This window comes from Epinephelus lanceolatus, chromosome 22 (assembly GCF_041903045.1).
Source record: "Epinephelus lanceolatus isolate andai-2023 chromosome 22, ASM4190304v1, whole genome shotgun sequence".
Lineage (NCBI taxonomy): Eukaryota > Metazoa > Chordata > Actinopteri > Perciformes > Serranidae > Epinephelus > Epinephelus lanceolatus.
This window is the reverse complement of record NC_135755.1, coordinates 5,884,775-5,899,242: the sequence shown is the minus strand read 5'-3', so window position 1 is coordinate 5,899,242 and position 14,468 is coordinate 5,884,775. Positions and strand designations below refer to the sequence as shown.

General features: G+C 43.5%; 1 protein-coding gene across 3 annotated transcripts in view; it reads right to left on the bottom strand.

Annotated features, from left to right (window-relative positions):
- The window catches only part of LOC117245818 (uncharacterized), a 45,653-nt gene that overhangs the window by 8,488 nt on the left and 22,697 nt on the right, over nt 1-14,468 (bottom strand). For 2 of the 3 annotated variants that reach the window (XM_078163780.1, XM_078163778.1), the window contains exons 5-14: nt 12,235-12,370; nt 11,585-11,738; nt 10,321-11,505; nt 5,601-5,672; nt 2,683-3,001; nt 2,112-2,406; nt 1,837-2,028; nt 1,137-1,195; nt 765-1,021; nt 516-547 (exon numbers count right to left, since the gene is read on the bottom strand). In XM_078163780.1, the coding sequence (XP_078019906.1) occupies nt 516-547; nt 765-1,021; nt 1,137-1,195; nt 1,837-2,028; nt 2,112-2,406; nt 2,683-3,001; nt 5,601-5,672; nt 10,321-11,505; nt 11,585-11,738; nt 12,235-12,370 (2,701 nt within the window). The remainder of the gene's footprint in view (nt 1-515; nt 548-764; nt 1,022-1,136; nt 1,196-1,836; nt 2,029-2,111; nt 2,407-2,682; nt 3,002-5,600; nt 5,673-10,320; nt 11,506-11,584; nt 11,739-12,234; nt 12,371-14,468) is intronic. The other variant, XM_078163779.1, reaches the window with a different exon arrangement.

The window sequence follows — 14,468 nt, the reverse complement described above, 5'->3', positions numbered from 1 at the left end:
CGGCTGCAGACGTCGGCTGTAGCGCTACACTGGCTAAACAGCCAAACTGGATTTTAATCGTGTCCAGCTGCAGGACACAAAGAAGCAATGAAGGTTTGTGGTGGATGAAATGTTGCTCCATGAGTGACTCTCCGTCTTTCAGGCAGATCTTTGGGAAAATACAGTTTACAGGCAACTGAAGACCCCCAGGTAAAAAGAAAATACATTTGCAAGTGATCTAGCTTTGGCTGCACTTACCCGTGATTACCGTGACATTTGCACAGACGCACACATCTGAATTTTGGGGAAGATACACAACTACAAGTTTTATGTGGTGTAACAGGACTATAATTAAACGAGTAGCGTAACGAATTACTGTTGGCAGGGAGTACTAACTAAAGTTAAATTATTACTTAAGAGTGATGAGTAATGAGTAATTTATTACGAGCCCAACACTGCTACTTGTGAGCCCTTTTTCTTGTTTATCTTCAATGAATATAAATTAAACACACACACACGTACGTACACACACTCACCTTGGAGTCGAGGTCCTGTGACGTCTTTGGTGCTGTTGAGAACAAAAAAAATACCATTACATTCAACTCTAGAGGACATGAGGAAGAATGGGTGAAAGCTCTGCAAGGAAAGTTAAGCGCCTTGTAGGAAGCAAAGGCAACATTTATTAAAAACTAAACATTTAAAAAACTGTGGATTTAGAGTATTTTTAACCATCAAACAAAATGAATCAGTTATTTAGTAAATCAATCAGTCAGTGTGAGCAGGACCTGGTGGCTCACCAGTACTCTCTGTCACTGTGGTATCCGTTGGCACTGTTTTTTCCCCCGGTGACGACGCCGGCTGCGGGGGCGGCTCCACCACCTCAGCAAAGTTCAGGGGGAATATTCCGATTCGCCCGTGGATCTGGCCCCGCCCCCACTCTTGCCCGATGAGCTCCAGGAGGGCGATGACATCCCCCTGGGAGAAGGTGAGCTCGTCCTCCTCCTCTCCCTCGTAGTCAAACAAGGCGATGCACCGAGGGCCGCTGCACACACACACATTAAGAAATACACACACAATGACACACCTCGTCTTCTGAAAAGAACGGATGTTTTCCAGTGATCAGTCTGGTGTGTAGTTTTTCATGTTGTGAGTCTGACCTGACAGGAGGAGGGTCGGGCTGCTCTTTCTGCTCAGTGGGCTGCACAGGCAGGATGGACTAGATGAGAGACGAAAACAAAACTTTAGTTATCAGGGGTGGAGTAAAACTTGATTCTTAGATGCATCGCGATGTGGACGTGGACGATTCAGCATTGGTTCACAGATGTCAATAAAAGGTCATAAAACATGACGTTGACGTAACAAAAGAGGCGGAACTCAACTGTGAAGTCAGCGCAGCACCCAGACAGTCTCCAGCGAGGACGAGCTAAAGTTAACTTGTACTAATTCGTTCATCATCAGCGGCTGCAGCTTGTTTTACTTTGATGTCTGAATAATTTGAGGTGAACATGAAGTACACACCTACAGCACCGAACTTCCCATTGATAAAAACAGCGTTTCGGCTTTTAGAACTCTATCAGCTAGGCGCCTCGTCTTGTTTAAGTTCAAGTACACTCTTCCACCCTCACACAACAGCTGGTTTAAGGAGCTCCTAAACCTTCTCAAGCTTGAAAAGATTAGATTGGAGACACTGGTAAATCCTCCGACAACACCTGGAAGCCCTGTATGGAGTTTTTGAGTAAGGCTACCATTCACTCAGATGACACCTCAGGTATATCGGCCTGCCTCCTGACATAATATAATCATCTATATTATATAATATGGATATTTTCAGGCTTTATAAGAAGACTTTTCCATTACCTGGGAGTCTGATAGGCTGAGGCCCTCTAAGGACAGTTTTGATTGGCTGTCCTGATCAGGAGCAGGCTCTGGTTGGGTGTCCAGGTCCAGGAGACACTGCGATGGACTGATGACGGCAGTTTGACTCCTCCCCTCACCTGACAGGTGCTCTGAGGGGCTTGGGTCGTCCAGGACGATCAGGACTTCCTGTTTCTGAGATAAAGGTAAGAAATTATACAATTTCAGCTAAAATCTACGACAGTATGTTGTGTGTGTGTGCATTTGTTTGCTTATACCATGTAGCTGCTGTAGAGAGGGTGTCCAGGTTTGGGGCGGGGGGGCAGAGGTGGTCCTTTCTTTGGTGCCTTTTGAGGCTGCACCTGATTGGCTGACACAGGAGGAGGGGATGGAGTGGTTTGTGAAGGTGGGGACAGGTTGGCAGGGGGAACAGAGGGGGTGGGACTAGTTCTGGAGGGAGGAGGAGCTGTCGGGTTGGATGGTAAAGTGGAACCGACGGAAGGTGGCGGAGGTCGCCCAGGGATGGATTTGATTGGTGGAGGACGCAGGGGGAGGAGCCTGACACTTGAAGGCCTGGAGAGAAAAACAGTTCTTGATTTAAGGCGTGAAACAGGTGTGAAGTGAAGCAGCTCTTTGAAAGAAAACAGAGCTATGAACAGCGTTTTGTTTGTGGTGATAGATGATGGCGGGTCGGTCCATGTTTCTGAGCGACACTGATCTCTGACAATTGTTTGACTTTGTTTTACCTTTTCTCTACAGATACATGAAGCTTAAACAGGGGAGACAGTCATTACCACTTAAAGCTGATGGTTTATTTCCATCCTGGATTACTACAAATCTCTTTCTCACCGTGGAGGGAGAGGAGGGTCTGAGGGGGTGGGGTTTGCAGTGGTGGAGGTTTCTGGTTTGGTCTGAGTCACGGGGCCTTTCCTCAGGGCTGGAGCTGGAGCTGGAGCTGGAGCTGGAGCTGGAGCTGGAGCCGGAGCTGGAGCTGGAGCTGGAGCTAGGTTTGGGTTTGGAGCTGGGGTTGGAGTTGGTGGTTTGAGGCCTGGAATCGGAACCACAGCCGGTCCTGAAGGTTTGGGGGCCGTGGCCGGGGCAGCAGCTGTAGGTTTGGGCGGGACTGGGTTTGGATCTGGAGATGTGGGTTTAGGGGCCAGATTTGGAGCTGGAGGGGGAGAGCAGATGTCAAACTTCATCATTAATCATTATCCAGATCAGGAAGGAACATTTTACAGGGTGCAACTACAAGGATTGCCCAAATGCTGCTTGGTCAAAATCGGGTAAAAATTCAGCCATGACTACTCCAGCTGTAACTTCCTGCAACAACTCAAATCTCGCGAAACCAACTGCCGTAAAACACCAAAGAAGAAGAATCTCGCGAGACGTGAGATATCAGAGCCAGACTTTCACTCTCTGAGGGAGTGTTTTGACTTGCCACAACAAACTTGTCCGAATTTTTACCTGATTTTGACCAACTGGATCTGGATGAGCCATTTGAATTTGATGAGCGCCCATATTTATTTGAACACGGAGTACACGGACGCAGAGCTCATTGAAACTGAAGAATGGACGAGTAGAGAGAGGGAGCAGCAACAGGCAGAGGAACATGTCTGAGTCCAGCTAAAGGTAAACACAGACGTTCATTTCTCCTTTCCGTTATGTTGTCGGATAATTATACTAACAATCCGTGAGAAAAAAATGCACTTTTAGTGGACGTATTTTGACGTTGTTTGAAGCCCTATTATTTAATATAGTGCGCGCTCACGGGCTGCAGGCAGGTCAGCCCTAGCTTTGTACTAGAGAAAATATTGAACATCCTATCACTCATTTAGACAAAAGTAGATCGGAAAATAGGGCTCAGGTTGAAAAAAAAACATTAGTTCCCCTTTAAGGTAAAATAAACCTTTATTGATCCCCAGAGGGGAAACTCTGGGTGTTGCAGCAGTAAAAATAAAATACAAATGTTCTCTGGCAGGTTTTGAAACTATGACACAACTGAACATGCTGACTGGAACGTTTTGTCTCACTGTGAAACAACTTAACGAGCTGCCCAGTTTCTACAAGTTCATGCAGCAGCCGGGACAGTTGCATAATGGGAATTCTCTGTCAGATCGACCAATCACACGACTTGGCTGAACGCACCAAAATACACACGTCAGCGACAGTACAGTACAGCTGGCAGCACATACACATCAAACTCACACAGCACTAAGAACAGTGGAGGCTTTTTTCTCCTCGCACAATCACTGCATTTTTCTTTCACAAGGTTTGGATTGAATAATATAACAACACACGCCGCTCCCTCCGCTGCACACACTCTGCTACTGCTATCTTTGTGAGGACCCTGACTGACATAATGCATTTCCGAGCCCCTTCCCTTCCCTCAGTTTCTGCTAATTGCGTTTTCAATTTCGCCGACAATTTAAAAATTGTCCAATGCTCCACTGATGTGAGATGTTCCAGTGAGGGGCAAACTTGTTGCTGAAACATGGTGACCAGACACTTGTAATTATGATGGTGTATAGATTTGATGCACCTAAGTTCATGTTGTCAAGATTCCTTAAAAAGGAAATCATTGTTATATTCAATTCAAGAAGTCTAATTGTTTCTTAACCTGTCCATAAACATATATTTTGCTTCTTTCACTGCACTGTGTTCTACTTATTTCTCAGATTTTATTTTTCACTGACAGCTCAGTGTGTTTCCCGTTGTCATTCATCTTTGGTTGTATTGTTCTGTATCATGTCAGTTTGGTACTTTAGGGCCCGTCCCAATACCCTCCCCCGGCCCTACCCCTAGATTTGCGCGTTCCCGCAAGGGGGAAGGGGTGTCCCAATTCCGTTTTGCGTGTAGGGGTAGGGGGCATAACAAGGGGTAATTGGTATGAAACTACCCCTTCGGAGCGAGGGATGTCAGATGCTGACTTGCCAGCGAGGGGTAGACATTGCCATGGCTACCACCAAGCAAGAGACGGAGAAAAAAGTTCATACAAAGCTAATGTTACCGTCGTCTGGTTGCTTGTTAGCTAGCTAGCTAGCTCGCACTATCTGGCGTCTGTCATCTGTCCTGTTCTGCAAAGTTGTCAGATTTTTCACATTACGATAACACGCCAGCTAGTATAACTATGCTGCCTCGCAGCTGTTTAGCTAGCTAGTTAGCTTGCTAGCAGCAGTCCCCTGTCCCCTGTCGTTCATCAAACGAAGTATGATGAATACAGCAAAATGTGATCGGTTGGAAATGTAGATGGCTCGCAGCTTCCTGTTTAAAATAGTTACGTATGCGTGAACGTAACCGACGCAGTGACGTAGTGAGTGGTGTCCCAATTCCTGGGGAAAGATTTCAAACCCCTACCCCTCGTTGATTCATTTCAAGGGCCAAGGGGTAGTGGACAAGGGGAGGTATTGGGATTGGGCCTTAGTCTACTTTTCTCCCCACAACTCCTCCAATTAAATTCCCACATGGTCCAGTCATATAGGTTCTGATTTATTTTGACACATTTGCTTATTTTTCCCTGCCTTCCCAACTCACATTTGGTCGACTGTTAGGGGGCAGCCTTGTTATAAACATACTTCGGTCCTCACTGTGTCGCAAATACAAGTTCAAATACACACAAGCACTCTGTGATATGTTGCAAATGCATAATTGCATATTTCTGCTACATAATGAGCAGGATTTGTGTCTCTAAGCTCTCACACACCCCATTGTACTGGAGTTACATCCAGCTTAGTGCTCACACACACACACAAACACACACTCTCTCTTACCACTGGCTCTGCGTGGTGAGGTCAGTGCTGCTGGTTTGGTCGGGATGTCTGGACGAGCACTTCCTACTTTGACTGAAACAACAAAAATACAAAAAAACAGAAATATAAGCGGAGTCACATGACATCATATATCCGACTTATCTGGTTCAGTTAGATTTAGACGTGACTAAACAAAACCGTTTTAATGTTTCCGTAGATAAGACAGTCTTTATTCAAATATTGATCCACTAGAGCTCACGACACAAAACAAAACCAAGGGTGTTATTTCGGAAAACCCCACAAAGTTAGTCTTAATGTCCGACTCACTGAAGTCCAAATAATCAAACAGAAAAATGTAAGATACAATTCTGTACTTTATGCCCGACAGATTAATCAACAATGGAACTAATAATTTGTTGCAGCCCTACTGTAAGTGTCTGGGTTAGGTACTGAGCTCGATAATTTTAAGGGTACCGATTTATGTCAGAACTACAGAGCACTGATTCACTCACAGCTCCGAGGCCTACAAGGGAAACTGCCATGTTCAACTTTAGACAGGAGGCAGGCTGGGAAAAAATACTCACAATATTTCAGGGTATTTTTGCGATAACGATAAACGATAAGAAAATAGAATTGCAACAAAATAAGTGATATAGTTTTACAGTTTGCTTCAAATATTAAGTTAAAACAAAAACGATCTCTCATTTCGATCTGCACTGAGAGTTTCGGTATCCAGTCTTTTGTCTTTTCTCTTTTCTATTATATTATTTTCTAATAGCCTAGTGTCACTGCTGGATGAGCAGACACATACAGAACTGTTTTTCATCTACGTCTCCCCTGCAGCTTGTTTAAAAATTAGATTTTTGTTCGCACAGAAAAAGTAAAAACTGTAAAAAGGTACCTGTACTGAGCTCCAGGTACTGGAGCTGGTACTGGTATCAGCTCAGATGTGAACAGTGTCCAACCATAGTCATCAGTATCACCAGTTTCTTTCCTAATGAGCAAATCATAGCTACACAGTAGTGATACCTTATCAGCAGCAGCTACACAAACATTCAGGTTATCTGGTAGATAAGCAGTGTAAGCATGGAGCAGCACGCCTCCTCCAAACCTCCTGTAAATATTTGTGAAATGACCCGCTTTACTGTTTCTGCACGTGTGCAGAAGTTCACCAGCTGACTCAGATAATCTTTAAATGTATTAAACGGCCAAAGTTACTGCTGAAAATACTCCCAAATATAAGAGACTCTCTTGAAAGCAAAAAATAAACACCAGTGTTGTGTGGCTTTTAAAAACATATCGACGCTGTAGTGACATTTGTAAATTACGTAAACACATTATGCATCTTATTGTTAGTTCAAATGTAAATTCACAGAAAAAAGGCTCAGGTGGAAAGACTACTCTCGGTATTTTAACATCAATTTGACGTCTAACCTGTCCATGTTAAATGCTGAAATCCATTTGTGATTAGGCCTGCAGCTAACCATTATTTTCCTTGACTGATTAAAAATGTCAATGTAAAAATGTGTTTTATAAAATGTAAAAAAAATAACAAAAAATGAACATGACAATTTCCTAAAGCTCAAAGTGACTTATTCAAATTGCTTGTTTTGTTTAAAACCTAAATATGCTCAGTTTCACAGAAGACCAAGAAACCAAGTAAATACACACACATCAGACGCTGGAATCAGTCATGTTTTGTGTCATTTTAGTTTAAAATCTGTGGTCAAATAACTTTCTGTCAATCCACCGACTGATTCAGCTCTACTCATGATGGTTTCTTTTGAGGATCTGAATTAAGACAAGTAAAATGTGACTTTGTAATTGCAACTTATGTTAGTGTCTCTTTTCTTCTCTCTTTTTTTTAATTTATATAAACTAGTCCATACCCATTGGTAGCTTTGTCACCTTCTACTAGGGATGGGTCACGATTTTCAATTTTCGAATAGTTGTTTTATTTTTGAAAAATCAATTTTTTAATGCGACTATTACTATTCGCCGTCATATTTCCCCTCCTTTATTTGACATGCAATTCAGCTCCTAACCGCACGAGGGCAGTCTAGGATTGCTACAGCGGTGTGAGATGCTCTTCTACAAACAGGAGAAACATGCAGAGACTACTACTCCGTGAGGTATGTCCGCAGTCATTCGGGCTTTCATAGTCGAGCGCACTTCCGCGTTGTAGTTTCCTGTAAAAATGTCAGTGAAAAATCCCCGCGATGTGAAAATGCATGCCGAGCAGTCACTGGTGTGTGCGCACAGGGCTTGCGGATGTCCACTTTGAGACCTCCGTGGAGTCCGTTCCGCCCGAGTATGTTCGGGCCTTTAAAGATGAATGGATCTCTGTATGTGTGGCTCGGGGGGGGCGGGGGATTATTCGAAAAATTGTTGAATACTTGCCATGATTTTTGAATAGTGTTTTTGCTTGTGTTGCCCATCCCTACCTTCTACCTATGCCAATCCTCAATGCCTATGTGCAGTTTCACATAGATTGACCACGTCAGTGAGTAGAAAAACGTGGGACAGACAGAATGACTGACTGACAGTTTCCATGATTATGTACAGCATACCATACCATGACTTAGTCATACCAAAAATTAGAAAAAAACAAAACACTGGTCCACAGGGGGAGCCACAGCGATCGGTCGCATTTTAGCCATTTTGAAGCATTTTTCTGTTGTTATAGCGCCACCCAGTTGCCAATTAGAGTTAAATTTCTCCAGTCACCTTGAGGCGTCCTGTTCTACATATCTACCAAGTTTAGTAAAAATCCATATGGCGGTTAGGCCTAGATAAGAAATGAGCTCTCTAGCGCCCCCATTTTGTTTGATGGGGTCAATAATGGAGGGGTCCCCTCAGATTATGTGTGCTCATATGCCTACAAAGTTGCGTGGTGATGGGTGAAACCCTTGAGATGTTATACACCTTTATGTGATGAGCCACGCCCTCCACAATATTCATTGCCTTATAGAAGCTCAGTTTTAGTAAGTTTTCCAACTTTTGCCAAGAGGGAACTTTAGATATTGGTCCCTAGATTATGTTCACCAAGTTTCATGCAGATCGCTCAAACTTCCTAGGAAGAGATCCATTTGAAGTGTTTTTCAAAAAATTCAAAATGGTGGAAAATCTATATAAGCGGAAGTTATGGGTTCTTGAGTCAAATGTGTTCCTCATGAGGAGAGGCATCTCTGTGCAAAGTTTCATGTCTCTACGACATGCGGGGCATGAGATATGCCCATTCAAAGTTTGACATTTCAATCGGTTGCTATAGTGCCCCCCTTTGGCCAATTGATGTAATATTGCTTCATTGGCATCCTCCCATGACCCTCTACCACTGTGCCAAATTTCACATGGATTGACCAAGTCAGTGAGGAGAAAAACGTGGAACAGACACCCAGACACACAGAGTTTTTGTCATTATATAGAAAGATAGTGGGTATTGGAAATCCAATAAATTATTTTTTTATGTATTTTGATAATCAATTACACATTTCAGTCATTTTCAGACATTTAATATTTTAGGGTTTGGAAATGTTAGTTGGACAAATTGAGACATTCTAGGACATTGTTAAAGGCCAAACAATTCATCAGATAATTGAGAAAATAATCTACAGATTAATCAGTAACGAACATCATCGTCAGTTGCAGGTTCAGAGCAAGAGAAAATAATCAGTGACTCCTTTATTACTCTGAAATTAACCCCCACTTCCCAACCTGCTTTGATTGGGAACATAATATGCAGAGTTTCTTTTTGTAGATCCTCTGATCTGCCTGCAGAGGTCAGTGAAGGTCACAGACGACCTAGAGGCCTTAAAAATAGACCTAAGTGGGGGGGTCTGGGGGATTCAAAACCTTTGTCTCCTGTATCTGGTGATTTTAAATGAATGAAAATAAAATAATACGCACACTGCATCAGAATTTTATGTTGGGTTAGTTTTTGGGTCATGCCCCTGGTGCTGCAGCAGAGTACCAGGAAGAGGGAAGAAGGCCAGGATGTAGGCTTGGCTCACGCCAGGGATCCACAGCCAGCTATCCTCCCTGGCCCACACAGCCCTGGGTCCTTGATGCCTAAGAGGTGGAACGGGAGGCTCACGGTCTCTGGAGGACAGCTGGGTATCAACCCTTCACTAAACGTCAACTGTCCTTTATGGGGGACAAAAACCTCAGATACTGCTGAAGTCAATGCAACTTGACATGTGTTTGGATTTCTGACAAGATTCAACCCCTTTTTTTTTACACAGCTGAACAAATGTTTGTTTCACAGACATGTCTCATAATTGTTTTGCAGCCTTGCCTGAACCTCAGCATTCTCAATAACTTACTAAATTAAAGTCAGTCTTTTCCTGTCCACCTGGATCAGTGACCCAAAAAGAGGCACGGTCTCGGCGATGATGCCATGACATGATGCTGGCCTGATCTTTGTGTGTCACATGATACTAGTGATGTCTGAAAGGTCACGCAGCGCAGCAAGCGCTAGATTTTAAATTCGTAATACTAGGAATGTACTTCCTGTGACGTTAGATAATGTGGGGGATTTTTTATGAACATATTTTAAACAATAGCAAAAACAATGCACATTCAAAGGTTGTCCAAAACGCTCTGTTAATTCCAAACCGTTTCCAGGCCTGGAAAACAGAAGTGCGAAACCGAGGAGAGGGAAAAGAAAAATGAGAGTCTTATGGGAACAATGGGAGGATTGGCGAGTTTGGACTTGAGTGCACCTTTCAAGAAAAACACTCACCAGTTTGTTTTGCAGCCTCCTGCGTCTCCTCACTTCCTGATGTCTGAGTCTGTGCTCCACTGCTGACCTCCACATGCGGCCTCGGGGGCAGAGTTGGGGTGCTCTTATCCTGGAGTGGAGCTCCTACGCTGGCCCTCGGGGCGACTGGAGGTCTGGGCGGAGGTTTGGGGTTGGCTGAGGACGGAGTCTCACTGACAGCAGGGGTGAGTTTGGGTGGAGGGGGCCTAGGGGCAGGGACAGGGGCAGACAGGAAGGGGTCTGTAGCAGACTGTGGTTTTGGTAATATTGAGGGTTTGTCAGGGGTTTTGGAGGGGTCGGGTACCACAGCTGGAGCAGGTTTCGGGGTTTCCGTCGCAGTTTGAGGGTTTGAATCTGCAGGAGTTTCAGCGCTGCCTGAGTCTGCTGCCAACTCACCATCCTCCCAGAACACCTTGCTGGAGGGTTTGGGTGCATGTGAAAAGTTTTTGGGTTTCGGGGCGACAGTAGGGGGGACGGATTTGGCTGGTTGCCCCTGGAGACGAGGGCGTGGCCGGGGTTCAGGTCTCTTTGTGGCCACAAAGTCTCTGTCATCTCCACAGCTCGTATCAGCCACCTGCTGCTGCTCAAAGGCTTGTATCCTCGCTTTCAGGGTCGCCATGTCCTCCTCTTCTTCCTCCTCGCTCTCCGATTGGCTGTGCCCACTGCTGTCGCTGCGGCGGTCAGGGAAGCCCCAGTCGTCTGCGCTGAAGGCCTCAAGCAGCTCCTGAAGGTACTTCCCCTGACTCACTTCCTGGTTTGAGGTGGTAGTTGCGTGGGCAGCTAGCGTGGCCAAACCGTCGTCGCGCAGTTTCACCAAAGTCTGAACTTTGACGTCACTGCTGACAGGCGGCGCGCTGAGCCTGGAGCGGGGGCGTGGCCTGGGGCGCTCCAGCGGGACGTGAGAGGAAGTGGTGGGAGGAGTTGCCACGTCAGCAGCAACAAATGACCGATCCCATGTGTCCGTTTGAGCACTGGAGGTTGAGGTCAACGGCGAGCAAAGCTCAGTGAGGAAGTCACAGCACTGTGTGTGAGCGCCGCCGTGTGTGTCTGGTACCACACTGTTAAGGGAGGTGAGTGATTGGCTGGCTGTGATGGTGATGTCATTAACGTGAGACGGTCTGGGAGGGTAAGGGAGAGGCGGCCGCGGCGGTCTCACTGGTCTTCTCACTGACACACAAACACACAAATTAATGTCACTCTCAAATATTCACTGACAAAAACAAAACACAAGCGAGCCTCCTCTCACCCTGCGAGTCTTGGGGGTCGGGGACAGATCCTGGTTCAGTCTGAGTGGCGATGGTTACAGAAGCTGGACGTGATGGGGATGAGGAGGAAGGAGGAGGAAGGAGGACCTGCTCCTGTGTCTTCTCCCTGATGACCTCCTCATAGGAAGGAGGTGGCTGAGGAGATAAACAGGAAAAAATATGAACATGATTCAGCGTCTCAAAAGTGAGTTTTTGTTGATATGCAAATCTCAAAGATCGTTATCGGAGCGATCGGGGCATTTGGATCGGCTGAACTGAACTGTACAGAGCCCGAGCCTGATCCGATCCTTTGTTCTATGTCTGCTGTCACATGGGTTTCACTCGCTATGTTTTCATGCACAGCAACACAACAAGACAGCAGGGGTTGAGCCCCTGCAGTCATGAAACACCACACAACCCTGTGACCGCTTATCCTGTTAGGGGTCGCGGGGGGGCTGGAGCCTATCCCAGCTGACATTGGGTGAGAGGCGGGGTTCACCCTGGACAGGTCACCAGACTATCACAGGGCTGACACATAGAGACAGACAACCACCTAACAAACCTAAAACAACAAGATGTCCTCAGCAGAGGGACAAAGACCTTTAATAACTGGACTCCATATTCAAAGTGACACCTCGACACAAACAGTTACCTGTAAGGACGGAGGGATTGAGGATCCCCAGATCTGAGCTGCAGGAGGAGGGGGAGGTGGGAATCCTCCAGAAGCTCCAGGGAACCAGGATGTGGAGGCCAGCGGCTCCGCTGACAGGATGGTGATCTCCGGTCGCCTAGCAACAGTTCCAGATAGCAGGAAGTAAGCAACAGAGAAATCCATGCATTGACGTGCTGTTTAACAGCAGAAGGATCATTTTGAACTGAAGCATGGTGCGCTTTAAAGTCATTTTCTTGCGTCTGCTATTTTATTTATTTATTTTTCTTACAATCTTACTTTAATTCTAATTTCATTAATGTCTTGTGTGAAGGGAGACTGGCAATTAAGAATTTCACTGTACGGTGCAAACCACTGAGTTTAAATATCGCAAATCACTTAGAGCCAAACAGATGTCTTTAAACTGACTTTAGTTTCACACAAGGTTGCCCAATTTAAAATAATGTGATTCAAATGTTAATTTTACTTAATAAACAACTCCCTTTTAAGTAATTATCCAAAATGTCAATGATTCTGTCACCTGATTAATTAACAGAATATATAAGGGAAAAGGTTCCTGCACACTGTATAATTTATTGTAAATACAACACAATATGAAACGTCTTTATTTTAAAGCCACACGCCGCGACAACCAATCAAATAAAGGAAAGCCAGATAAAATAAATTATTAATAGCTGATGAAAAATAAAACCACTCCTGTCAAGACATGTAGAATACAAATTAAAATAGAAAAAAGAAAATTTCACTCTCTATTTGCTGACACTGTGCAGGAATTCAACTTAACTTGTATTATTTATTTATTTATGTTTGTTTGTTGTTTGTTTTCTGTTATTATTTAGGTTCTGTTTGCACTGCAGATATTTTCTCATGCCTCCCTCTTTCCATCAGATACGCAAGTTTACTTTATTTAATATTTGCTGTGTTTCGTAATGTATTCACAAATTATAATAAAACTATAAATCTCAAAAAATATATATTTATTTATATCGCACCTTTCATAAAATCATGCAGCCTAGAGTGCTTCACACAGCAAAATTTAACAACACAGACAAAATAATTAAATGAATAAAAATATAATAAATGCAAATAAATTTTGTATGTCTAAAAATTTCAATAAAATTTTAAAAATCAACAAATTAAATTCAATAGAATAACAATAATATGAAAAACAACATTAAAATTCAACTTCACCTTTTGCACATTTTCATTTTCTCATTTTATTATGAAAAAATACTAATACTAATAATTGATAAATTGTAATAAAACCAAAAATCTTACATTTATTTATTTATTTATTTATTTATTTATATAGCACCTTTCATGAAAAAACCTTTCATAAAAATTTCAATTAAATGTTAAAAATCAACAAATAAAATTCAACAGAATAAATAAAATTATCACCATGGATAAAAAATAATATAAACCAACGATAAAAAGACTACGGCTATAACATTACTCCAAATTAAAATCTTCAAAACTGGGGCATCAGTAGCTCAGTGGATAGTGCTGGCGCCCCATGTATAGAGGTGATGCCACGCTGCAGCGGTCACGAGTTCGACCCCGGCTTGCAACCCTTTGCTGCATGTCGTCCCCCCACTCTGTCTCCCGATTTCACATTGTCCTGTACGTTAAAGGCAAAAAGCCCCCCCCCCCCCAAAAAAAAGTTTTTTTTTAAAAAAAAAAAATAATAATAATCTTCAAAATTCAACTTCACCTTTTGAATATTTTCATTTTTTTTAATTTTATAATGAAAAAAATACTATCAATTGGTAAATTGATAAAATGTCCTTAAGACATCTCATGTCTAGATATATGGAATACAAATTAAAATGGAAATAGGAAAAATTATTTGCATACGCCATTTGCTGGCAGCGTGCAGGAATTTAACTTCATATTTTGCACATTTTTATTTTCCTGTGCAGAAGTCTTTGAGGTGTGCGCCACAACCACTGGTTCCCAACTGGTCCAGCCACGGGGGTCCAGGTTTCTCCTTAGTCATTAGTTCAAGGTCCACACAGTTTAATACATTCAGCATCATACTCCCTGACTCTACAGCAGGAAACAGCACTTCAAAATAAAAGCTCTGTGTCTGAAATTCACTGCACTTAAAAATAAAGTGTGTTTCAAAAAAAAAAAAAAAGACACGTTTGCGAGTCACTTGCGGTCCATTCAGAATAAAAGATAAATCTGCAATAACCACGATTCATGCTGTTTAT